This window comes from Pteropus medius, unplaced genomic scaffold (genome assembly GCF_902729225.1).
Source record: "Pteropus medius unplaced genomic scaffold, Ma_sr-lr_union100, whole genome shotgun sequence".
Classification (NCBI taxonomy): domain Eukaryota; kingdom Metazoa; phylum Chordata; class Mammalia; order Chiroptera; family Pteropodidae; genus Pteropus; species Pteropus medius.
In genome coordinates this window covers 11,753,888-11,779,286 of record NW_024344370.1, presented here as the reverse complement: position 1 = coordinate 11,779,286, position 25,399 = coordinate 11,753,888, and the positions used below count along the sequence as shown (strand labels likewise).

The window sequence follows — 25,399 nt, the reverse complement described above, 5'->3', positions numbered from 1 at the left end:
CAAACTCCATTTCCCAATAATTGGATGGTAGGTTATGAAGCCAGAGAACAATTTGTTACATCTCTGAATCCATCTACCTACAAGGCCAAGTTTCATCAGTCTCCCCCCTCCCCACCCCCAAACAACTTGAAATATAGGACTGCGTTCTTAGGTTAAGGTCAGTACTCAGGGTTACAAACAGGAGCAGAGAGACTTCTATATGGGCAACATAAAAAACCAGGCTCTCCGGCCTCCTCAGTAGAGTCATTTACACTCTGCAGAGAACAGGGGTGAGAGCTGCCCCTAAGGTGCAAGGCAATGGAATCTTTGGGGTTTCAAGGGGACACAGATCTTGGACCACAATAAAAAGAAGCCAAGAATGAGAGGATAACTTGAAATGTGTGAGGCACAACCTCAGGAAGTACCTACAACCCTCAAAGCACTTCACTTACTGGCCAGCTTCATTTCTTTTCAAGGCGGTCCTTGCAATGGTTGGCTAGAGAAATTTTTTTCAGCCTTCATTTTAAAGGTTCCTGCTGCCAACACCTATCTCAATTGTCGCTGGCTAACTGCTAAAGACAGGAGAGTGAGATTCCCCAATATTAATGTACCTCAAGAGAATAATTCTTTCTGCCAGGCTCACATTGAGTATGAAAACCTTCAGCTACCTGGTCTTTCTTTTAATCAGTTATACTGCTTTGGGGCTCGTTTTACAAAGCCATCTGGCTTTGTGCACATCAATGCAAGAACTATGAAAAACCCCACTTTTTTGTGGCCTTGCAATGAGGAACAATTCGCTTCAAAGCCTCTTAAGCTCCCAGGGTTCTGGTGTAGAAATAGCTCGCTCAGATTCGTCATTGTTCAGACATCCAAGGAGCTTAGCCATCCAGGAGATAAAAGAATTCTTCTGAAAGCACCACGTAAAAGAAAATATTTGTTCAGTCACAGTGTCCCTACAAATGTGATCTTATGCTCCATGGCTGGGTGTCTAAGAAGATGAAAATGAAGGGGCCTTAACAGATCTGGTAGAGACCTGGTAAGATAAATTGGAGGTTGGGGGAGATGTGCTATCCTGAATTGGAGAATGCTGAGGTGCCCTCCTTCCTGGGAATATTCTACTCAATCTTACAAAATGTCCTACACCTCAGGATGGCATTAAAGGGAAATGCTTTGACTTTTTTTTCACTACTGAATACAACTGCAATTATATTTAAAATATCTTTACTTTCTATCGCTTTGACAAGTCCACTTTTGAAGTTTCTATTCAATACATTTCAATAGCCCTATCCCTTTCTAAGAAAGAGTAAGCTGGCCCTTAACAAATCCAATGCTAGGAAAAGGGACCAATGTATTAAATTTTTTCTTTTTTTGCAAATAGTTCATTCATTTGAATATTAGCAGAAATGAAAATAGAAAACTCAAGGAGACTGACATTTAAATATTTAAACGTACAAAATATTGTGGGGATTAACAACAAGGGATCAAATCTAATGTGTCATTTTTAAAAACTCATCTTTGGACATAACTTAACCTAGAAGTTAAATGCAGCTGGTGGTACGTGGCCCTAGCTCACAATAGATTTCCCAAAAGAGGCAGCCATTCTTCTTTAAGATACAGAGAATAAAGGTCATTGATTGCTAACCCTGTGCCTTCATCCGAATAAATGAAGCAGTCTCGACACATTTCTTAATGGCCAGAAGACCTAACAGCAGAATAACCAAGTGCTTGGGTCACAATTACAGCTGATTTATAATGTCTCTGGTGAGTCCAGGGACAGAGTGGGTCCTTACTCCTAAGGAACTATATCTTCTCCGGTGATAGTACACTCTACCACCTACAGGCCTGTTTAAAAATGAAGCAATTTGGAAGTCTCTTGCTTGCATTGGACCTCGTGTCTCAATGTTTTCTTCTACCCTCTATGTGTGGGAGGCTGACATATTCTAGTGGTGGATTAGGGCAAAATAAAGATAGGAAATTGCTGAGATTTTAATATGAGACAATTTTAAGATAGTGTCAAACACACAAAGGTAATATTTAACAGGGTAACAAGAACAACAGGATAGTATTAAATTAGGACAGAGTGAAGTGACGTTACATTCTACCATGGCCATTTGTAGGTATTTATAAGGCTTAAATTTGTATAGAACATTTACTTTGATTCAGTTTTAATTTTAGTTGTAAGATTTTTTTCATCTTTTAAAAGTACAATATTATATAAGGTTGTTTTATTGCAATTTGATGTAGCTTAAGAATATCTACAAATTAAGGTGGATTCCAGTTTACCTTATCTCATTAGGTCCAGGAAAGATATCTCTGGCCTTAAGCTACATAATACCGGAAATGTTTTTGGAGGTATATCATTGTATTTTGGTCAGCAGAGTAATATCATCATTTGCCCATGTAAAGTCAATGGGCTCGATATACGAGAAATTGATTCATTTAAATCAGGATTATTTTTACCCAATGTTGCTATTTTGGGGCATATCCCTCCTCATTCCTCAAATGGTCCCATAAACATTTTGTTAATTATTCTAGAGCTTCTATCTTCCCAGTTTATCACTTCAAGTCCTCTAATTATAGTGGCTTTTTGAACATGCTGATACACTGCAGCAACTAGAATTTTTATGGCTTCAGAAATAAAACAACTCCGTTTATTGCTTGTGGACTCCAATAGTCACTCCAACCTCTAGTTACAATGGTTGTTTATCTGTTTTACAAAAGCAGAGAAGTTTTCTTAGTTTAAACAGTTGTATTCTTCCAGAGTGTTTACGATTGGGCTGCCCTGTAGCAAATTAAAGACTTAAATATGTGACAGTACCGTAAAGGAAACATTCTTTAATTATTAATCTCATGATACTCTTATTTATTGGTTTTTACTGTGATTTTAAGTCCCCGCAATAGCCTGCATATATTTAAAAACAATTTTACTTTAAGATTAACAATGTAGAATTTATACACATGCATAATTATACTTAAAATATACTGTAATTATATCTTTTTATATTTATGTTTATCAACTCTGTCAGTTTTGACGATGATTAAAACTTGAATGCAGGAAACACAATTTGAGCTGATCAAAATACAGCTTTTCTGGAAACATTGGAACCATGACATGCTCTTTACTTAGCGTGGTTTATGTCATTTGTCATCTTTGATATAACATGATTGACTCTTGGTTTTTGGTAGGCTCAACTCGTTCAGTGGCTTATTATTACCACTTCCTCTGTCACTTGAATTTCCACTAATAACCAGCAGAAGTGCCTTCAGTTTGGTTCCTCTGTGCTTTATAGCTCAACCTCCACACACTATTGAAAGCATGCTTGCTCTTTGGCAAAAACAAAAAACAAAAAACTGTTCCGAACCAACAAAATTTTCCTTATCGCAATCATTGCAGCCAGTTATGTTCCAAAAAGAGCCTTTCCACCCTTTGGTGGAAAGTTATATTAGAGATCAAAATTGGGGTACAGAGAATGTCTATTAGATGGTTTCATAGAACTGTGGAATGGAAGTCAGATGGTAACTGTTCATTGTCTTCTTTAGAACAGAGCAGAAAAATTATATTTGATTTCAATTTAATAAAGATTAGATGTTCATATAGAAGGTTTAAAATTAACTCTAAATTTACTAAGTCCTTCTTTGGTCTTAATGTGAATAATTTCAATTAATTTCCCCTTCTTTTCTAAATTATCATCTTTAATATTTATATACATGCAAAAAATTGCCATACCAATCCACTTATTTGAATTCTAATGCCATTGAAAGTGCTAGGTATCTCATTTTTTAAAACATAGTTGTAGTTTTTCCAAGTATATCATTCCATAATAATCATAATACTTTATTTCACCATTTTATTTTTGGCTAAAGAACAAACTAATGTTTTGTGTTTTTTTTTTTTCCCCTACAACCAAGTAAACATGAGTAGAACCTCCTTGGGGATATCCCTCTGCTTCCATAAGCAAAATACAGACATATGTATTTGTACATGTGTTTCATTCGTAAGACAATATTACTATCATTTTTAATTGTAGGCAGTTTTATTGTTTGGCTCTAATATTTCAAATGCCTTTAGAAAACACAAAGGTATTTATTAGTTTAATATTATAACAAAGAAAGTTTCCAAAAAGCAATTAAAAATGTCAGTGAACTCAAATAACTCATGAACTCATGTTACTATCACATTAACATGAATTTAAAATTAAGAATTGTCTTTAAGATTCTCCAAACTAAAAAATATTAATTTTTGGCTCTAGTTATCATATTTGTTGTTATATTACCTTTTATATTCCAAACATTTAAGAAAAAATTCCCAAACTTTATTTTTTTTAATTTAGCCAGAAAAACATGAAAAAAATAAATGGCTAAAAACAACCATGAAAAGAATGAAGACTAGTGAAGGATAACTTACTAGATATTACAATTCAGTAGAAAGCCACTGCATTCAAAAAAAGAATAGTGTTGGAACAGAAATAGATATACAGGGATCAGAATAGAGTCCAGAAATGATCCAAATACATATGGCATCTTTATGTATAGCAAGGGTCACATTTCAGTCCCATGAAAAATAAAATTTCTTGTTATGACTAGGACTTAAGTAACTGGATATTCATCCAAGAAGGATAAAAGAAAGACTCCTATCTCATACCATGTAAAAAATTTAAAACGAGTAAAATTTAATGTCTAAAATAATTGGGAAGAAAATTTAGGAGAATATTTGTATGACCTTGAGATGGACGATATCACCCTGAACAAAACAGATAACTAAGAAGCAATAAAGACAAACATATTCAAATAAATAATAATTAACAATTTTCATTTGGCAAAAGACATCATACACAGAGACAAAAACTGTAAAGATATATTTGCACACGTATAACAAAGGAATAACATTTCTAAAACACAATAGTTCCAAAAACCGTGAAACAAAAACATTACAAAATAGAAAATAGGCAGTGGAAATGAATATGAAATGGAGAAAAAAGAAATTCAGATGGACAATAAACATATAAAAATATACTCAACATCATTGGTGGTGAAGAAAAGTAATGATCATAGATAATAAGAGTGGCAAGAACTAAAAGGATAGGTGGCACCCAGTGCTGGTGAGAATGTAGTAAATGCGTACTCTTATGTGCAAATGTGATTTGCTATTCCATTGGGGAAAATAATCTAGCAATATCTATTAAAGTAAAAAATACACATACCGTTTGACCAAGCAATTCCACTTCTGGGAATCTATCCTATAGGAAAAAAAAAAAAAGGACCAGTACATAAGGATATAGGTACAAAAATGTTTATTGCAGCATTGCCTGTTGTGGAACAGAGGAAGAGAGGGGACTAGAAATAACATGAATGTCCATCGATGGGGAAATGATTAAATGAAATGTGTTATATCTATAATATAGAATATTATGTAATTATTTTAAAAGAATGGGCTAAATCTGTAGATACTAATTTGGAAGATTGACATGGTGAGAAAATCAAATTGAAGACTGAGTGCTACAATCTCATTCTTAAGACAGCAACAACAAATGCAATAAAACAATGTGAATGCACTAGCATATACACAAAGTAAGGCATGGAAGAATGCAGACCAGACTAATGATGACCACCTAGGGTTTTGAGTGGAGACAGGGATTGAAGGAGGAGGGGATTATTGAGTTGCCCTTGGTATATCTTTGTGACATTTCACTAGTTACTATGGGCACCATATTAATTTTATAATTTTAAAAAATATATTTAAGAAAAAATTATTAGATTTAATTATGAGTAGAAGAGTTGTACTATTTCCAGATATTCATCTTTAGTAAAATAATAGTAAATAAACAAATATTCCCTTCTCTGCTTATGCCAGTCATGTAGTGTTCATTTTTTATTACTTGCCCAGTATCCATTCCATCTCTCATATATGTATCAGCCAAGTGGTTTATGTGGGAATGACTGCACCCCATTCCCAGGGATTCCTGAATGGTGTAAGCCAGTTCTATCCACCAGAAATACAATTTAAAACCATTTACATAATTTTAAATTTTCTAGTAGTCACATTAATTTTTTTTTAAATGGATGAAAGTAATGTTAATAATGTATTTGTATTCTAACCTAATGTTATCATTTTGACATGTAATTAATATACAAATTACTAAATATTTCAAATTCTCTTTTTCATATCTCAATTTGGACTAGCTACATTTCAAGAGCTCAGTAACTACATGTGGCTAGTGGCTACCACACTGGACAGTACTGGTCTAAGCTAATGAGAGTAATATTATAAATATTGCCATAGTTAAGGGTGGACACATAATTTAGGATGGCACAATCAAGAGAAATCCATAAAGGTAAGGGGGAAAAATCCTTTTCTCATGAGGATGAACACGAAAAAAGTAACCCTGAAAACTGCTGGCAGCCATCTATGAGCTAGGAAGAAAGTCTATAGTGAGATGAAGGAGAAACTGGGTCCTTTTGTCACTACTGAACCTCTGGATCAACCCCTGCAAAAAGCCTGAACATTTTGGTTACATGAGTCAATAAATTTCCTTTATTTTTTCAGGCACTATGAGTTAAGCTTTCTATTACACTTGCAGTCAAAAGTATTTCAATTAATACACTTATCTACAGCTAATGCCATGTCTAAACAAATGTTTGCTTCTTAAGTGAATTAACTCGATGGTCAACATTTCTTTATTTGTAGTCAAAACATGCTTTTGTTAAACTAGTTTTATTTGATACTGTTTTTAAACATCTTCTGGAAACATGCCCAAAGAAGATTTCCATAGACTAATTCCTGCAGAAATAGTAACTTTCATAGTCCCCACACAAGAGAGTTTTTCTCCTCAAGACAATACAGACATGAGGTCTCAGAGCAATCATTCGGCTCCACTCTCCCTCTTCTGTCTTTCCTGGTCCTCCCTCTCTAGATCAAGTTTCCCCAACTTTGGCACTATTGACATTTTGGGTAGATAAGTCTTTGTTGTGGAGGTGGAGGATGTTTTCTTGCACATTTTATGATATTTAGTAGCATCCCTGGCCTCTACCCTCTAGATGGTAGGAGAAACCCTACTCCCCAGTAGTTGTGACAGTCAACAATGTCTCTAGATATTGTCAATTGTCTCTTTATGGGGCGAAACCAACCCTGGTTGAAAACCACTGCTCTAGACCAATAATGGGTTCAAAAGTACAACTGACCTTTATTGTCTTATACGACTCAGTCATTGCAGCCATCATTAAAGCATGATGTCACCCCTCCCTGAGTGTTCCCTGCATCATAACCTTTCCAGGCCTGTGGCCCTTCCCTCTACTAGACATGAATATGAGGTTCTAGACCTGAGGCCTGTCTGGTCATGCTCTTCCTTCTCTACTTCGCAAATATGCGGAGCCTGAACTCTTCATTTCAGTTCTTCTTTCCAGAATAAATGTAGCTAGTTCCCTGTGACTTCAGCTTGAAATCATTACCTGAGCTGCTCCCAGAATCAAACACCCAAGCATTTCTCTTGGGATTCTCTAGGAGATTTTTCTGACAAATTATTTCCTCATTTATGTCCCTCATTTCTCAACTCAGTCTCCTCCAGCTGGGCCACCCATCTCCTCCAACAGCACATGTTGGGGAATAATTCCATCCTGGCCTGTCCACACTGTATCAACTCACACATTATTGTCCCTTAAGACTAGTGTTTTATTATACTTCTGGAAAACTCTTCACAGCTTTTCAAATTGACCTATAGGTTTAATGAAATTCCAATAAAAATCTCAACAGACATTTTTTGTAGAAACTGACAAACTGATTCTAAAATTAAAGAACCCAGGACAACTGGGTTCAAATGAACAAAGCTGAAGGACTAACACTATCTGTTATCTAAACTTATTATAAAGCTACAATAAAAATCAAAACAGTGTAGTATTGATATAAAGACAGGCAAATAGGTGAATGGAATGGAATAGGAAGTTTGTAAATTGGCACACATATATATGGACAACTGATTTTTGACAAAGGTCAAAACAATTCCGTGGAGAAAGGATAGTCTGTCCAACAGATGGTGCTGGAACAAGTAGATACTTATATGCAAGAACTTGAACTTTGAACATGAACTTCACCCCATATAAAAAATTAATTCAAAATGGATCATAGATCTAAATGTACGTTTGAAAACTATAAACCTTCTCGGGGGAAAAAAAAATGTAAACAATAAATTAGGCTTCATCAAAATTTAAAACTTCTGCTCTTGAATAGATGCTATAAAGAGACTGAAAACACAAGCCACAAGCTGGGAGAAAATTTACCAATCATATATAGCAGCTTTATTTATAATAGCCAAAATCTATAAGAAACACAAATATCCATCAACAAGTGAATAGATAATCAAACTCTGGTGTATCCATTCAACAGGATATTACTTAGCAATAAGAGTAATAAAACATTAACATACGCTATGATGTAAGTTAATCTCAAAATAATTATGCTTAGTGAAAAAAACAGACAAAAAGAACAATACGAACAGTAACATTTCATTTATTTAAAATTTAAGAAAATGCAAATTAATCTTTAGGTATGGAAAATATTAGTAATTGCCTGATTGGGCATGTGGAGGCTGAAGAAGTGATGATAAATTGGCACAAAGAAACTTCTGGAGAAATAGATATTTTACTACATTGGTTGTGGCAGTTGTTTCATAGGTATATACATATGTTAAAATTTATGAAATTGTGTACTTTAAATTAATTGTAGTTTCTTACACACCAATTGTGCTTCAATAAAGCTGTTTTTTGTTTTTGTTTTTTTTTAAATGGTGGGAGGAAGCATTAATGTTAGTTGTTGGGCAAAACGTTAACTACTAGACCACGTAGGGTTATATGCTGCTTCTAGGACCACTGAAACCGGTTCATACTACATGAGATTTCATGAGAGGAAGCTGTTTTAGGTTGTTGTTTTACTTCGTTGTCTTAAGATATGCTGTAGGTTAACACAAACAGAATTCACAGTTCCTGGATACTTAACAAAATACAGCCTAGGATGCTACATGGTAGATAAAAGGTGCATGTTGAGTAGGGAGAGACTAGAGAGAGACTCAACAAGTACCAATTTGAGCTACGTTTGCTTTAATTCTCCTTTTATGTGTCTCCCAAGGCAATCACCGCCATTACCATCCCTACTGTGTCTGATCAACGTATTTCAGGAAAAAAAAAAAAATAGAACAGAGCTAAGTAGCCTGAATTTTCAAAGATAATAATTAAGTAACAGGCTTTTAACCAGATGTTTGATGACATTATTTTCCCTGTGATTCTATGAGAATCAGGTACATTTACATACAAATTGGTAATACCTTGGAATTCCACCTAAAAAAGCCACCATTATTCTCCTAACACATGAAACCTGTATACTGATTTCAATACATAATGTCAAGTGCATTTTTAAAATACAAGCCATTGTTTCCAAGTGCTTCTTTAATCCACAAGGACTGGTTTTAGCATTTAAACTAATTTATCCCAGACATAAAAAACCTTCTGCTTATTCTCCCAGATAATTGATTCTTGATTTGTTAAGCTACTAAACGCCATGCTTTATACCCGAAAATACAAAATCCCTGGTGAACTCACTCATGTGCCCCGTGCAGAGCAAACACTGTTTGGCGCCTCAGCAGAGAGGCCAAGGGGAGCTGAGAAGAGGAGCAGAACGCCCCCTCCCTTTGTCTTGCCCCCAGGGTGGGGGTCTCCATTGTCCCTGCAGTAAACATCATTTGTTCCAGAGCAGCTACACGAGGATGTCACATGGTGCCAACTCCTCAAAGCAAATGCCCTCCTCGGTTTTCAAAAAAGAAAAATAAATTTAAAAGATAACCTCTGCCTCAAAGCTGACCTGCCTAAGTAACAGCACATACCACCCCCAAGAATAACAAGAGACTTCACTGGAAAATTGGGGTTTAGTCAGAGTGCAGCAATTAATGCTAATGTCACCACAAAGTTAATGCCATTGGTTTCTACGACACAACACAAGTTAGAAATAATTTTTTCTTTGTAATAAAGAACATATGCCAAATTAATTAAGCATATGCCAAATTAATATTTTCTAATAAAGTAATAACACTTTCACATAAGCATCTATAAAATATGGAAATATTTCCTGAAAGAAGAATTTACACTTCTAGAATAAAAGAGTTTAAAAATCTTTCCCTCAATGTAATATGAATATTTGAATTTATTATCATGAGAAAAATTTTCATTCTTAAGATAGTAAAGTGTACTCTTCCATGGTATGTGAAGTTGATGCCACCTATTTCCACGTACATATAAAATTCATGGAATATACTTAATAACATACTTTCCTCTCATGCAGTTGTGTTTATAAAACCATCTGCCTAGAACTTCTTTATGGTACTAGTCGAAAGCTACCTGGGTAATTTCACTATGAGGTGAAGCAGAGCCCAGAGGCCACTGGGAAGAACAGCGTACAATGACTGGCATGTGCCATGGGTACGTCTTATGTTCCAACACGTAAGCATGGAAAAGTCCTCAAACTCATCCCAGAAGTGGTGATTTTATACAACAAGACAGTGCATGTATACTCAGATGAAAGAAATGACCCACCAGAATTCTCGGAGAGAGGGGCCGCTATTGCCAAAAAGCAGGGGAGGAAACCCTAAAATAATTTTACCCCAACTGTTGTGGTCTGACAGTCAGCTGCTGCAAAGAGTAAAAGAGCAGGAAGCTGAATTCTCAGGAGTCAGAATGGCAGAGGAAATGACAGTGTGTAAGGAGAAACACCAAGACAGAAGCGACCCACTTCTCCAAGTTAGCCATGGAAGGCCCACATTACTACAGCAATGGTGTGAAGAGAACAATACAGAATTCAGCTGTTCCACTCAAGTGTCTGGTTGGATTATGGACACATCTGGGGACTGCCAGTTACTGCAGCTGAGACGGTCACACCCCACCAGAGTAGTTGTCACTACTCTTTTTATTCGTCTGAGCAAACTTAGCATCCCGGTCTTGCTGGTGTGTGACTCAAGGTCTTCCCTTCAGTTGCAGTTTTAGGCGTAAAGAGTTTGAGGCCGTGTTTTCCAAAATGTTCAGAGAAACCATGACAGCCATAGTGAAGTCAAGCATACTCTGAAGTCTACCCTTCATTTGGTCACACTTTGGATGTCGATGCTAAAATTCGTGTGTTTATAGAACATAGCACACTCATACCTTTGCCAATTATCTCTTTCAACTCAAAGGTATTGCCCTCAAGGCCTTAAGGTTACTTTTCAGTTTTGCTGGGTAGGAATCCTAAATTCAGGTCGTGGTTCACAGCTAAGGAGCTATCTAAGCATAAGCAAACCTCAAATCCTCCAAGTTCCTCACTCATCAAATGAAGGTATTTAACATCAGATTTCTGTTAAGGTTTCTTTCAGCTCTGAAACCCTATGGTTAAAAGTTTCCGTATGGATGTCTATAATATCCCACTTCATTTCCCTCAATACCTATCGCAAAACATAACTTCAAGAAGTGACCTGTCTACCATGCTGGGAAAAAAGATGAGCAGGTCTAAACTGATGGATTATTCTGGAAGAGGGGCTCATGAGCACAGGCAGTTCCCTCAAACTTGATGATACAGCAGCAGAGCATGTATGGGGTCTGTCACCACAGGACACCTAGAAACCTCTTGTTACTAGTACTGGCCATCATGGGATTCGAGTGGAAGATCTACCCAAGGCTATGGGGTTACCTGCCCTCTTGAACATCTCTCCATTGATAGAAGACTTGGTAAACAAAATAGTTCCACAGAAAATCCTACGATCTGGCTTTAAGGGCACTTCCTCAGCCTACTTGCAGTCTTTTCCCTAACTACAGTACAAAAATAAGCGACTGAGGGAAAGAGGAAAGCTTAATTAGCAACATGTTTTCTGTATTTAACAAAATGATTACATAATACTTACGGCATGCCAGGCACTGGTATAAACACTTCACAAATATTAACTAATTTAATCCTCAAAACACTCCAGGAGAGACTAGTATTTTAAAGAAGAAACTAAGACACATAGAGGTTAAATAACTTTCTGAAGGTCACATGGCTGATTAAATGGCAGAGACGGGATTGAAATCCAAGCACCATGGGTCCTACATTCATGCTCCGAAATGCCTAATGAACAATAGACTTAGGAATTTGACTTTAGTGAGAAAGCACAGGCATCTGCATGCCTCAGTGGGCCACCCTAAACAAGCTGAAAAGGATTGCTCACTGAAAAACTCCCCAAATTCCCATTTGATTCGGTTTGATAAAAAGCTAATCTAGCAAATATGAAATAGAGAACTTCCTCTCATGTGGTTGGGTATCAAGAAGCCCACTTTGCCACTACACATATCCTGAAGCTCTCTGAAGAACAGTAGTTCTTAACTGTGGGTGGCATTTTAGATTCACCTTGAGAATTGGTTAACTGTTCATACGCCTCCGGCTGCCTCTGCCCCCAACGAACACACACACAGGTTCTGATTTGCACTCCCAAAGTGTGTTTGGAAATGCACACGTATTTTGATAAACCTCCCTAGGTGACCCAATCCCCTCTACCCCTGGAGCAAAACTAAGGTCTTCCTATAATTGTCAAAGGTAAGATCAATTCTACATTGTTTCTATCTCCCAAGTATCCTCCCCTACTCACTTTACTTCACGGGAGATGAAGGTAGGCGTGATATGAGGTGCTACAAATATATACCAAATACCAAACTGGCTATTCGATGAATATATAAATGCAATTGACATTCTTTCACAGTCTGAAATCCTCTCTTTGCTCTCAGGATATATTACACCATTCTCTTTTTATATAAACATGCCACTTTAAATGCTAATTCAGATGCAACACTCAATTTTTTCTTTTTTTGTTTCTGAGTTTCTAACATTCAAAACAACACTGGACTTCCATCTGGCTTCAACAATAGACATTTTGAATTCCTGCTTCAATATCTGTGGGGATGGGAGGGAAGAAAATACTATAAAGAAAACTAAATTTATTCTAAAACTCATCCAAATATGGTTTACATGTCCTTTATTTTGCTTGAATTAAGCTCTTTCCCTCTCTTTTAGAAAATGTTTCCTTCACCTTGCTGAAAATCTCATAAATCTAATTCGACTCAGTTGTAAAACCAAGGTGATTCCCTCTCCTTCATTCTAGAAATAACCTCATTTTATTCAAACTACTTTTCTAAATAGCTTGTCAAGGTAGCATATTCTGGCTGAAACACAACTGACCTAAATGTCTTCTTTTTAAAAAATGCATAGACTCATATGTGCCAATTACATCAACCCAAGCTTTTCAGTTATACAGAAGGTCACTTCCTAGCTTGTCTTAAAATGAAGAATTCCAACCTAAGAAATGCCCTAATCCAGTATATTCAGTTTAATATATCTATAGTGAGACAAACTATCTTCTAAGTCTGGCAGGCCCACCCCCACCCCGAACCTTCTAGTAACCATACGGTTCCTTTGCCTCTGTAGTGTTAATCACTCTTTGACAATATTTTCTCCCTCTTCTGCTTGCTCTCATTTCCCATCACATACCTGGACACTCTTTCCTGCCCCTGTCCAAGAAAGATAAAATTAGAAGGAAGACAAATAAGTTTCATACATTTTCACACACTTATTCATTTATACATGTGGCAAAATGGTTCTCGACAACTGCCGCCCTATCTGGTAGCTGTGTCTCTCACTAGTTCACCAGAAACATCTCTTTAATGAATGGTCTTCTGCCATGCTAAATGCAGCTCAGTGACACCCTGTCCAAAGGTATGTACATGTCAATGAGACACTGAAAAGAAAATATCTTTAAGATCCAAGTGAACGAATTTCTAGTACTGGGATGTCTGGCACTGTGGTAGGTATGTTTAAGATGCCTGTCTTCATTGTGGATAGGAAGTTGAACTTCCCTGCAGACCAGAAACTTTTGTATGCCAATAGATACCCACCTATTTATCCCATGGCCAGTCCTTCTAGACCCCAATCACTTTCAGGATAATAATAAAAGGAATGGCTGAATGGAGAAGGAACACAACTCTATAGAGAGAAATAGTTACTAGATACTAGTATTGTTACTAGATCAAGGAATTAAAATAAGCCAAGAGATTCCTAAGCTGCCTTTTAGTAATTTCAATACTCCCAGCAATTCCTCACCATGCAGAAACACACTTTCCCAGGACTTTTGTACACCCGAGTTGCTGCTTCTGGTTTGAGTTTCAGCTGCTGGATACCCCTTTAAACTGGGTCTGGCCAAAAAACATAAAGTCAGGAAACTGATCAAGTGTCAGTCACTGTTTCCACTAAAATAAAGTGGTGATTGTAGAGAGTTTAAAGGGTTCCACGAAACAACGCTCTCATGTTCATGATTAAAAGATGTAGAAGAAAAGGCCATTTTAAGTAGCAAGGAGAATTTACTTGCTAAGAATGGACAGTGGTTTCCTTTTCTGTGTAGAGAAGTCTGAAAGATCATTAAAAAGCAAGATTGGAGGAGGCGAAGGAGCTGACCCCAGCCAATTTCCGGCTCCTCTCTCCAGGGAATTTCATGAAAAGAGAAGCTCTCTCTGTCCTGGAGAGCTGTTTATTTGGGCAATTAACAAAACCCAAAGGGGTCCTTTATAAATAAAGGGTAGCTGCCAGGAACACCTTGGTTTTGCTCCTAACCATCATTAACTCACACTTTAGGCTTTTCCTCTTCTTCTACTTTCCCTTCCTAAAAACAAACACCCCCCAGAGAGGTTTTCCATTTAGAAATGTTATTTCAGGACCTAAGATCTGAATACAGGTTAGACTGGATAAGGGACCCACAACACTATCAGCACTTTCATAAAGATGGACAGTTTAGATTCATTGTTATGAGAAAAATTTAAAAAAACATCAAGAGAATCGATGGGTTCCACACTGAATTTAAACCAGGAGGAAAATGGCGTGAGCTGTTCAGCTCACGTCCTTGGGTAGCAGACACTCTAACAGGAACTAGGAAAAAAAAAAAACAGGGTGGCTCTCTCTGCTGGGAAGTTCACAGTCTAGCAGGGGGAGATGGACTTGTAAACGATCTACAAACATTTATACTGTGCCTCACCGTGCTAGCTACCTTGTGGAAGACCAAGAGTCCAGAGTCATTGTTCCTCAAAGGCTAAAAGTTCAAAACAACGAATCTAGTTCTGGAGCTCAATGTCATTCTGTACCATTATATATGTTATCATCTCGTTTGCCTCAATCCTCCACCTCCAGGTTAATCTTTCATAAAACCCTTCAAGGGTACCAAAATTTATCATCACAATTTCCTCTATGATTTTTTGGCATTAACCAAGAGGTAGCTGCCACAGCAGATATTCCGATTATTGCAAAATTTTTCTTTAAATTATTTTTAAGTCTCCATAAATATTCGGTTAAAACAGTTTGAATTCTACCTTCATATAATTAATGAGCATTTTCAATAAAATATTCAAGAATATCAAAATGTAGAGAGTATATTGTAAACACCCATGTACACACCACCACACTAGTGATATACAGGAAACTCTCTTGAGAGCCATCGAAATCCCATTTCTTCCATTCCCTCCACTGATAACTAAGCCTTACTGCTTTCCCTGAATGTTTCTTATATTTTTACTATAAATGTTTGTATTTTGTAACAATATAATACCTTGCTTTGCATATTTTTAAATTTTACAGTGTAAAAACTATCTTGTACCTGAAATATACTTTTAATTTTGCTGGGAATTCTATTTTTGAATAATTATACTTGTTGATAAATATAGTCTAGACCGTTCATTCCACCTGCTGTATAGTATTTTGTTGTATAACTATATCATGATTGATTCAAAGGATATACAGATTTTGACAGATAGTTGACAGGAGGGGGAGCAGAGGGTATGACAACTTTAGTTCCATTGAGAAACAGAGGAAAAATGCTGAAAGAATTTGGGATCAGACGTCTTGGCAAAAGCTAAATTCCTCTTTGAAAGCAAGAAGAGAACTAGACAAAATCCAGCTATCCAAGGAGCCAGAACAGAGATGGGATATGGAGCTCTGAAGTTAGTAAAAGGCTGGAAAAGCCTCTGGAAAATTGATGTGGGGTCACTTGGTTATTTAATAACATCTTGCCTGGAAATCAGTTCCCTTGACTTCTCTTGTCTGTTGTCCTTTGCACCATAAAAAGAAATGTTCACAATCGTTGCCTTTGCAACCTTTTAAAACATATATGAAACAACATAGACCTCAAGTTAGTTATGGAGAAAATGATCATTAATTACGAATTAGTAGGGATCCAAATTACTTTTTCCTAAACAGAATATGGCTTGCTTTTTTATACTTTTAATTAGCAATAAAAAGAAAAGCCTATTTTCTGTGTTCTCTTATTTGTGAAAGCTTTAACATTATATATAACATAAAGATATGTTTTATATGATTTCAGACACAAAAATAATCTTTAAGTTTATTTAAGATAATACTAAAATTTTTAATCTGATAAATTCATACATGTCTGAATGATGAAAATGCATGTTTAAAATATCATCCTATGAAACATACAAATCAGAAGTGGCAGATTTAACAAAATAAGGTGCCTCTTGGAAGAGCACAGCCTTTCTGAAGGTACACACCCTCTGACCAGTTCCATCGCATCACTGTGTAACCACAGGCAATGAGGAAGACATCGCACTGCGGTTGCTCACTGTTAACACAGAAAGAAGACTCAACAGAAAGGCGGGATCAAATCCTCAGTCTGTCTGGGAGAAGGTACTATGAGCTCTGAAAGCATTTATGCAGGAGACATTTATGCAGTAATGAAACTGAGGAGGTTCTGCAGCTTTAATAATCAGGTACTTTTATGTTGGCCAGTATCAATACCTAATAAAGACACACTTGTGCTTTTCTTAATTTGATTTGTATTAAAATCACTCTGGCATTTTTTTTTTAAGTATTTTCTTTTTCTCAAAGTCATAAAAGAACCTTGCATGAGGGGAGTAATTACTGGCATCTGTATAGTGGTCACAGAAAACACTGAGTGGCATTAAGTCTCAGAATATTATTAGCGTATATCCTTAATTCTTTTGGCATTTAATAGAAAATACAAAATACCATGCTTATTTTTGGTTTGCTTCACTTAGAAGTATTAATTTTTCCAGAATTCACTAAAAGAGTAGATTTGTTTTGACACATACGCTATGCTTTATTCCCATCATCTGACTGATAGGTCAATTCACTTTTATTAGGAAGGGGATTTTAAATGGCTTAAATGTAATTCTCACTTTCTCTGACCAAGTATTGAAAGCATGGTCTCCAAACTTATAGCATCATCCTCTTCTTTTTTTCATTAAAGATTCATAATCCCCAGAGGAGAAATTTAAATATTTTATTTATCATATATTTCCCCCATCAATTCATGGCTATCAGTTAACATTAACATAATTGAGATTTGCACAAATACAAAAGGAGATATGGCCCTTAAATAGATATGGGGAATCTAATTTGCTAATTAATAATAATAATATTAATAATAATAATAATTTATAGGAAACATACTAACTCAGAAACAGAAAAAAATACAATTTATTATAAATGCTAAAAAGATTTGGCTGAAGGTCTAAAGTTTTCAAATAAAGTATAAAAAACAAACCTAGGATGCTTTAAATATTAAATAAAAGTAGTAGGAAAAAGATTTTTTTCTAAAAATATGTTTAACGTAGTTTTTATTTTTCTTGTGTTTTATTTCTCAGCATGATGAGAAATATCGAGAAGTGTGTACTTTTCCAAGTTTGGGCAAGAGTCCAAATCAAGATGCAGAAGAAGGAAAGTTTTTGTTTCTAAGGGAATTTATATGACAAATTATTACACCATTAACCTCTAACATATAGATATATTAAGCTGAGGGGCTAGTGAAAATTTATCTAGGCACAATCGTGTCCTTCCAACAGCCTAAATTTGTAAAAAAAAATTTATCTAGGCACAATCGTGTCCTTCCAACAGCCTAAATTTGTAAAAAAAAAAAAAAGTAGGAACCAAAATGGGTAGTTATGAAATGTTTATGGTTGATGAAGTTTTGGTTACCAGATGCAAAGGCTGAAATTTTCCAAAATTTAGTCAACAGAATGCACGCCTGTCTTTCAACAGTCAACATATAAGTTTCTAATCCTCCGAGTTGAGATTGCATAAACTTAAATATTATACTCATTTTTTAAAAAGAGACTGCCCCATCCACTAAATTCTTCAACTTAAATCAAATATCAATATCAACTACTTCTAGACCAGCCCTTACACAGTACTAGTTGGTAATATATCTACCCTAAATTTAATGTAATAGTAAAGGCAATTAATTTCATTCTGCAAGTGCTAAAGAAAAAAAACTATGATTTATGCAAATAAAAGTTTGAAACTCATTATAAGAAATCAAGGTTCATAAATCTGCTATTTAAATATCAGAGCATTACATGAATCAGTTCAGTAAGATCTAGATCTAATAGCAGAAAGTTTAACTGACTCAGTCTTCTTCAATTAAAATGTGAATATCACTTACTCTGCATAAAATCCATAGTATAAAGAATGATCATAGATTTCCAGATCATATAGAAGAGCATGAATTCCTGATTCAGATCGATTTATACTATCTGCAGAACAAATGTTTTTGAAGGAATTTTTTAATTTAAATTAAGATACTCTCAGGAATAAATATGTATTTTGGATTACAATGCCCATAAGGAAGAAAACCCTGGACGATTCCTTTCAAGTTATCTTGAAATCATTAATATGTGACATTTATAAATAAATAAAAAGTTTTTCATTTTCCTAATTCAATTGATTATCATTAATCTTCCATTTGCCACCGAAAACCTAACAAGTCAGAGAATAATCACATTACAAACTGTACCAAAAAAGAAACAAAATTGTGCTACTTACAAACTTCCTCTTCTGGGAAGACTCAGCTCCTTCTGCAAAAAAGAAAACAAAACATATATATGAGAAACTACATTAACCTTCGACTACTAGGACAGTAAATGGATGATGAAAAATGTATGCCCCTTCATTATGCTTGATTTGGCATTTTCTATACTGAATAGGTTTGAATGTCATAATTTTATGCTAGATCCCTTCTTACATTGTTCGTTTCATACACTGTGTTTAAGGTACAAACACAGTTTATCTAAATTCCAGAGCAGGACAAAAACCAATCTTCCCAAAGCAATCACAATAAAGTACTGAGTTGAGTTACATGGCCGTATAATTGAGCATAAGAAAAATCTGAGGAACCAAAGAACTTACTCAAGAGGAAACAAAATAAGAAGGAGAAATTGTACAGGACTATAATTTAATGAAAGGTGAAATGAAAAGAGCAGTTAAATCAGACTACCTGTCCCTGATGGAAGAAATAAACTCACGCAAAACTTTGTGCATACCAAAGATTATAATTTATTTTAAATAAAGCAAAAGGTTTCCTCCTGGTGCTATTTTTTTAAAACAAATATGAATTATGACTTAGGATATTTAAAAGTAGGTTAATGAACCTCTAAAAAGGTCACTAGAAAGCGACACAATTAATAGAGTGCTTTATAGTTTTGAAAGGATGCTCTCACACTTATCTCAAATTAAGTTCATTATCTACCAAACTATAGGGGGGGCTGTGAGGAAAAAAAAACAACAAGCAAACAAGCCAACCAAACAAACGCAAAGAGATACAGATATACCTCCACCCACTAATGAAGTTTTCAGAAGCCGGGGTACTCAAGAAGTATTACTTGATGACAATAATTAAAGAATAGGAAGCAATGAGTCATCTGGCTATTTAAACTCCAAAAGAACCACTATAAATTCTAAAGACTCAACTAAATTTGTGTTTTCATTTCCATAATTATCATTTTTTTTTTTTGTCTTCCAGGAGCTGAAGTATTATCATTTGAAAGGTATTTCCCCCTCAGCTTCAAACTCACCTCTCCTGTCCCCCATTTTTATGGACTCCTTAAATGTTTGTCCTGCACAGTAGCCTCGGATCTTCTCAACAGTGCAATTTGCTCCAGCATAGTTACAGAAAATGGCCTTGAGAGCCACAGACCAGAGGGGAAGATGCTGCTTTAAAATTGATGCCTTACTTATTAATTAGCAAATACACTTTGATACAGGGCTATAATAATCATATCACCGTTTAATTACAAGAAAAAATAATCAACAACAGAGTATCTTCTTCTTTCTCCCAATAGCTAACATTTTTCCCCTCAAGGATTGCAGGGTTCAGTGGTGAAATGCTTTATTTTTTTAGTTTGTTTCGCTTTTTTCTCTAATCCTTGATTAGCCCCAAGAAATTATAGTGTTTGCTGAAGCTGGCTCCCTAATTTTAAAACATAAACATTTCTTCATTTACTAAAGCCTCTAATGATGAGAAAAGTCTCTAAGACAATTTTCCTTGGGAACTGAAATGTAAATGGAAAAGCCATGAGTAATTTTCTATCTGTGTATCTTTGGTTATGACAAGGACCTAGAAATTAGTTTTATATTCAGGTATTTAAGAGAAAAAAAGAGGATTCCTTAGAAGTAATTGTTTAGCAGACTATTCCTTTTATAAAAGAATCAGTGAGACCCACTGAATAGCAAGAAATCTAGCACTCACGTAACCACTGCTCTGTCCAGTACGTTGACCTGACGGTAGCCTCAAAACAAAAGGAGGAGCGCCTGAGGTGTTAGCATTAATAACAGAAAAAAAAACCTGTCTGACACTATTTCAATTTTATATGCAAATAGATCACTATAAAAGGGAAAGGGCCAAATGAAGGATCCCAAAGAGTTGAATCAATCATATTTCGCCAAATGACCCCACCGTAAGCTGGCTGCTTTGTTTTGAGGGGAAAAAATAAAATAAAAACTGCTGAAACAGCAAGATAAGGGATAAAAACCAACTCTGTTTTTAATCAGAAGTCTTTCCAATCGGTCTAGAATTATGAGTTCTAAACAAGAAGAAAGGTTACGGTGTGTAACCCAGCACTGCTGCTCCACGGGACAGCAGCCGAGGTTCCAAGATGAGACACCGAGGACATTTAATAGGCCACTTGTCAACTGACCTGAAGCTTCCACGCTAACCAAGCTGAAGGAGCTAATCCACCTGACGGCTTGAATGTCAGGCTCGAGACTGGAAACTCAATTTGGTAGCAAATTGGAATCAGATGTGATGGTAATAAAGTGAGAGAAATGAAGGTGCTGCGGCCAAGGCCTTGTGAACGGTAGCTGCAAGGGGCTGCAGACACCAGCCAGGCTAAGCAATCGCAGCCTGAGCAACGAGTGGCTGCTGCTCTAATGCATGGGGACCACACGCTGATGAATCTGCAGCAGTCAGACGCAAGTGAGCAGCATCGAGGCTTTTACTGCCCAAGCCTCTGTGGCACTTGGTGTGTGTGTCCTCGTTTTCTTAAAGTCAGGATCAGGTCACTAACACACACGTAGGTAATTAGACAAGACATGTGGTATTGCTCCCCGTCATGAACCGAAGTTTGTTTAGTATATTTGAAACACGTGTTAAAAATTTAGCACCAGGTCAGAATTAGAGGAGGGGAGGGTGGGGGAGAGAAAAAGGGCAAGAAGCACCAATCTGAACTAAACAGTGTGTAATTATTAATCATCACAGGATTAAGGAAATTCATAAGAATATATTTAAGATTAAATGGTTTTGATTTTCATTTTTATTGATTACTCAGTGATTTCTAATATGTTTTAGAATTGCCGTGTATCATTATTTGCTTGATATTATGATATCTTTTATTCTCCCTTTCTAAAAGTGCGAACTAGCAAATATGTACATTGAAAATAGAGGTAAAGTTAATCTTGTCTAAGAACTCTGATGTTTTTCTTGTGATCCCTTAATAAGACTGAAGACACACCAGGGTTCCTCAAGTCCAGAAAGAGAAGAAAATTTCTGGAGTCCAGGAAGGAAAGAAGGCCACAACAAATGATCCTGCCCTCCTACCCAACCTACCCTCTTACCCAACCTAGGCCTCAGTAGAAAAAACTGCAATGTTTAAAATGTACAAGCAATTTCCACAATGGTAATATAAAAAAAAAAATTATACTGTTTAATAACTATACATATACAAATAGAACAATATTGCTACACTGGCCACATGTGCTCAAGGAATCTTTGAACTATTCATTTCAACTGATAGGTCAAGTTTATGATATAAAAGAGAAAGGAGATTTATATATATTATATTACAAATAATATATGTAGATACCCACTCCTCTAAGAGATGGAGCTTAATTCTCTTCCCCTTGAAAGTGGACTGGACTTCCTTCTAATGAATAGAGAAAGGGAAACACAGCAATTTTTCAGTAGAAAAACCTGACCAATACCATCTTTTTTTTTTTTTGTAGGACCAATATCATCTTAACAAGTGATCAAGGTTAACAACACAATAAAAAGTCATGTTACCATCCTGCATCCCTGATATGATGTGATGAGAAAGGGTTTGACCTTTACGTTATTCTCCCTAAATATCCTTAATTCTAGGGTAATTGCAGAAAAACATCAGACAAACCCAGATGTAAAGGAGATTTTACAAAACATTTAACCAGGGTTCTTTGAAACTGTCAAGGTTGTGCCAAATAAGGAAGAACTGAGAAATCGTCATAGATCAGAGGACACTAAGGAGAAATGATGACTAAATGCAATGTAGTTTCCTGGATTTAATTCTGGATCAGAAAAAAGGCATTAGTGGAAAACCTGGTGATATCTGACTATAGCTTATCCTTTAGTTAACCGTAGTATACCAATGTTAATTTCATAGTTTCGACAAATGTATTAAGGTTATATAAATGTTACTATCAGGAGAAACTGGTGGTTGGATAGATAGGCATTTTCTGTCTTGCAAATTTTCTAGAGAGGTAGGGAGAAAGGAATATTGCTGAGGGATGGAAGTTAAGATAGAACAGGGGTCCATAACCATTTTGGAACCAGGGACCAGTGCTCCTAATAGAATCTAATGCCTGATGAGCTGAGGTGGAGCTGAGGTGGTGATGCTAGTGCTGGGGAGTGGCTACAAATACAGATGGAGCTTCGCTTGCTCACCCTCCACTCACCTCCTGCTGTGCAGCCTGGTTCCTAACAGGCTACAGACAAGTCTATGGCTCTGGGGTTGGGGACCCCTGGGGTAGAGAATGAAAGGGATAAACAAATAAATGTCTACATACTTTAAGCTTATTTTAAGGCAATAATTAATTGCAATTTTTAGGAAATTATGAAGTCTAAGTGAGTGGAGATTGTGGCTAGGATCCTCAGTGAAAATGGTGAGAAGCAGTCTGATTTGAGCTATGTTTTTAAAGAATTTACAAAAAAAAATTGAATATGGAATGTGAAAGAGAAAACAAAAAAGAGTCAAAAGTTTTTGGCCTGAGCAAATGAGTTGGAGGGAAGAACGGTTCTGTTTGACCATGTCATAGTCAAAATACCTATAAGAATTCCAAATAGAAATTTCCAAGTAGGTGGCTGACCTTACAAACCTGGATTCAGGAGATTGTTCGGGGCTCAAGATAGACTTTGGAGTCATTATCATATAAGTCAGTGCATACAGCCATGGGACGGGAGGAGATTGGAAGAGAGAAAATAAGAAGAAAAGGAGAAGAGGCACACCTTTACACAGGGCCCTGGCAGGTCAACATTTAAAATCTGGAAGTGAAGAGAATTGTGCTGCATGTTGTTAAGTGACATGTTGTACCACACAGCAGTTGCGGTTCTTAAAAACCATAGAAACAGAATAATATTAACGAGTAAAACTCTGTCAATTGAATAGATCCCAGGTCTCACATAGGTGTCAGGAGAGTTGGACAGACAAGATCAGAAAATGGGCAGATACCAGGAAACGAAATGCTAGAGAAGATGGCCACACTCAGGGAATGAACAGCTGACCCCTCATCTCCAGCTCAGACCCCAGGAAGAAACTCTTAAATGTCCCAGAACTTCACCACTCTGGGCAGGCTCCTGTGTGCTGTGACTGACAGTATTATCAGGCCTGTGCCTGTGCCCCAGTGGCCAAGGGAGCAGGAAAGAGGAATTCTGGCTCCCTTCACCAGCACAGGGGAGGTGGAACCAAGTCTATCAAGTTTCATACTCAAAAAAAGGAAGAGGATTTGACAGTTCAGCAACCGTCCTCCCTCCAAAAAGAAACTCTGCAAACAAACAGAATGGTAACGTCTAGCACATAACATTTCCTCATCACTTTCCAGAAGCCATTAGATGTAAAGTTCATGAATTTCTCCATTACCATCACTCCTTAATTAGTCATCGGTGGCCTTGCCCTATCACTGAAGGTTACTAAAACTACACGGCACTGACAGATAAATCACTAAGAAGAGAGTTCAAAGGGCCTAGATGTGCAAGGCAGTATATTAGGCACTGCTGGGGACACATTAAGAGGAAACAAAATAAAACATTTAAAAGCTAGTAGGGGAAACACACACACACATATACTCACAGTCTCAAAACAAAAGAGATATCACCAGGTGCAAGATGATGCAGTGCAATTCGAATGTATAAAGGCTAATAAGGGAGGGAAAATTAAAGCGTGTTTAGTAATTCAGGTCACCAGTGGTTCTGAACGCAGCCTGACTGACTACCCAAAATGTCACTTTTAAAAATACCAATGCCCGAACCCCACCTCTAGAGATCTAGAGAGAATTGTTTGTATAAGTTAGTTAGTAGAGGCTAGTACTTTAAGTTTCATTAAGGGCTATTAGTTTAAATAAACCATTTGCCTTTAGATCTTGTTTCTTCATGGAATATTACTTTTCTAGGCTATTACAGTAGTGAACCTTCCAGTTTTTAGTTATTTCCTTTGCAAGTGGAAAGTGTTGTAGGGCAAGGAAAGGTACTCCAAATGAAACTCTCCCCACTTGACAGAGTGTAAAATTAGCTAGAGAAATAGGCTCATCCACAATTGGTCCTCTAAAGAAATGCTTTTGGCCCCATTTTTCTGGCCTCCATTCCTGAGTCACTTGTGATGGCAGAAGCAGAGTACAGAAAAGTTCGCACCACGGAACCAGATGTTCCCATGAAGGCCTGGTTCTGAATCAGAGCAGTAGGCAAAATGGCTTGTGTTCAGAAAACCCTTGAAAAATTCAATGAACTTCTCAAAAGGTGCATGGTTTTCTGCAGAGAAAAGCTGGAAAAGCCGTAGGTAGACCTCTATAGATCTGCTGGGGCATTTGAACCATCCACCCTGTAAAATATCACTAAAATGCTACTAAAATGAGAATGTGAGATGGGGGAGAATCCTAAAGGATCTCTTTCTCACAGGTTTTATTTCATTCCCTTTTTCTATCTATAACCATAATGCACTTTCATATATTTACTTCTAGTAGTAAAGTTCAACAAAATAAACCATAAAAGGTACAATAAAATGCTTGCCGGGTTTTCGTATAAATTTTACTTGATCAAAACCACAAACTCACTTTCTTTGAAAATCAAAAGAA

The 25,399-nt window shown here is 36.4% G+C and overlaps 1 protein-coding gene across 8 annotated transcripts in view; it reads right to left on the bottom strand.

Annotated features, from left to right (window-relative positions):
- The window catches only part of MAST4 (microtubule associated serine/threonine kinase family member 4), a 513,739-nt gene that overhangs the window by 226,986 nt on the left and 261,354 nt on the right, over positions 1-25,399 (bottom strand). For 4 of the 8 annotated variants that reach the window (XM_039870096.1, XM_039870097.1, XM_039870103.1 and 1 more), the window contains 2 exons: positions 18,854-18,885; positions 5,181-5,216 (listed from right to left, as the gene is read on the bottom strand). In XM_039870096.1, coding sequence (XP_039726030.1) covers positions 5,181-5,216; positions 18,854-18,885 — 68 coding nt within the window. The remainder of the gene's footprint in view (positions 1-5,180; positions 5,217-18,853; positions 18,886-25,399) is intronic. The other 4 variants (XM_039870098.1, XM_039870100.1, XM_039870110.1 and 1 more) reach the window with 1 other exon arrangement.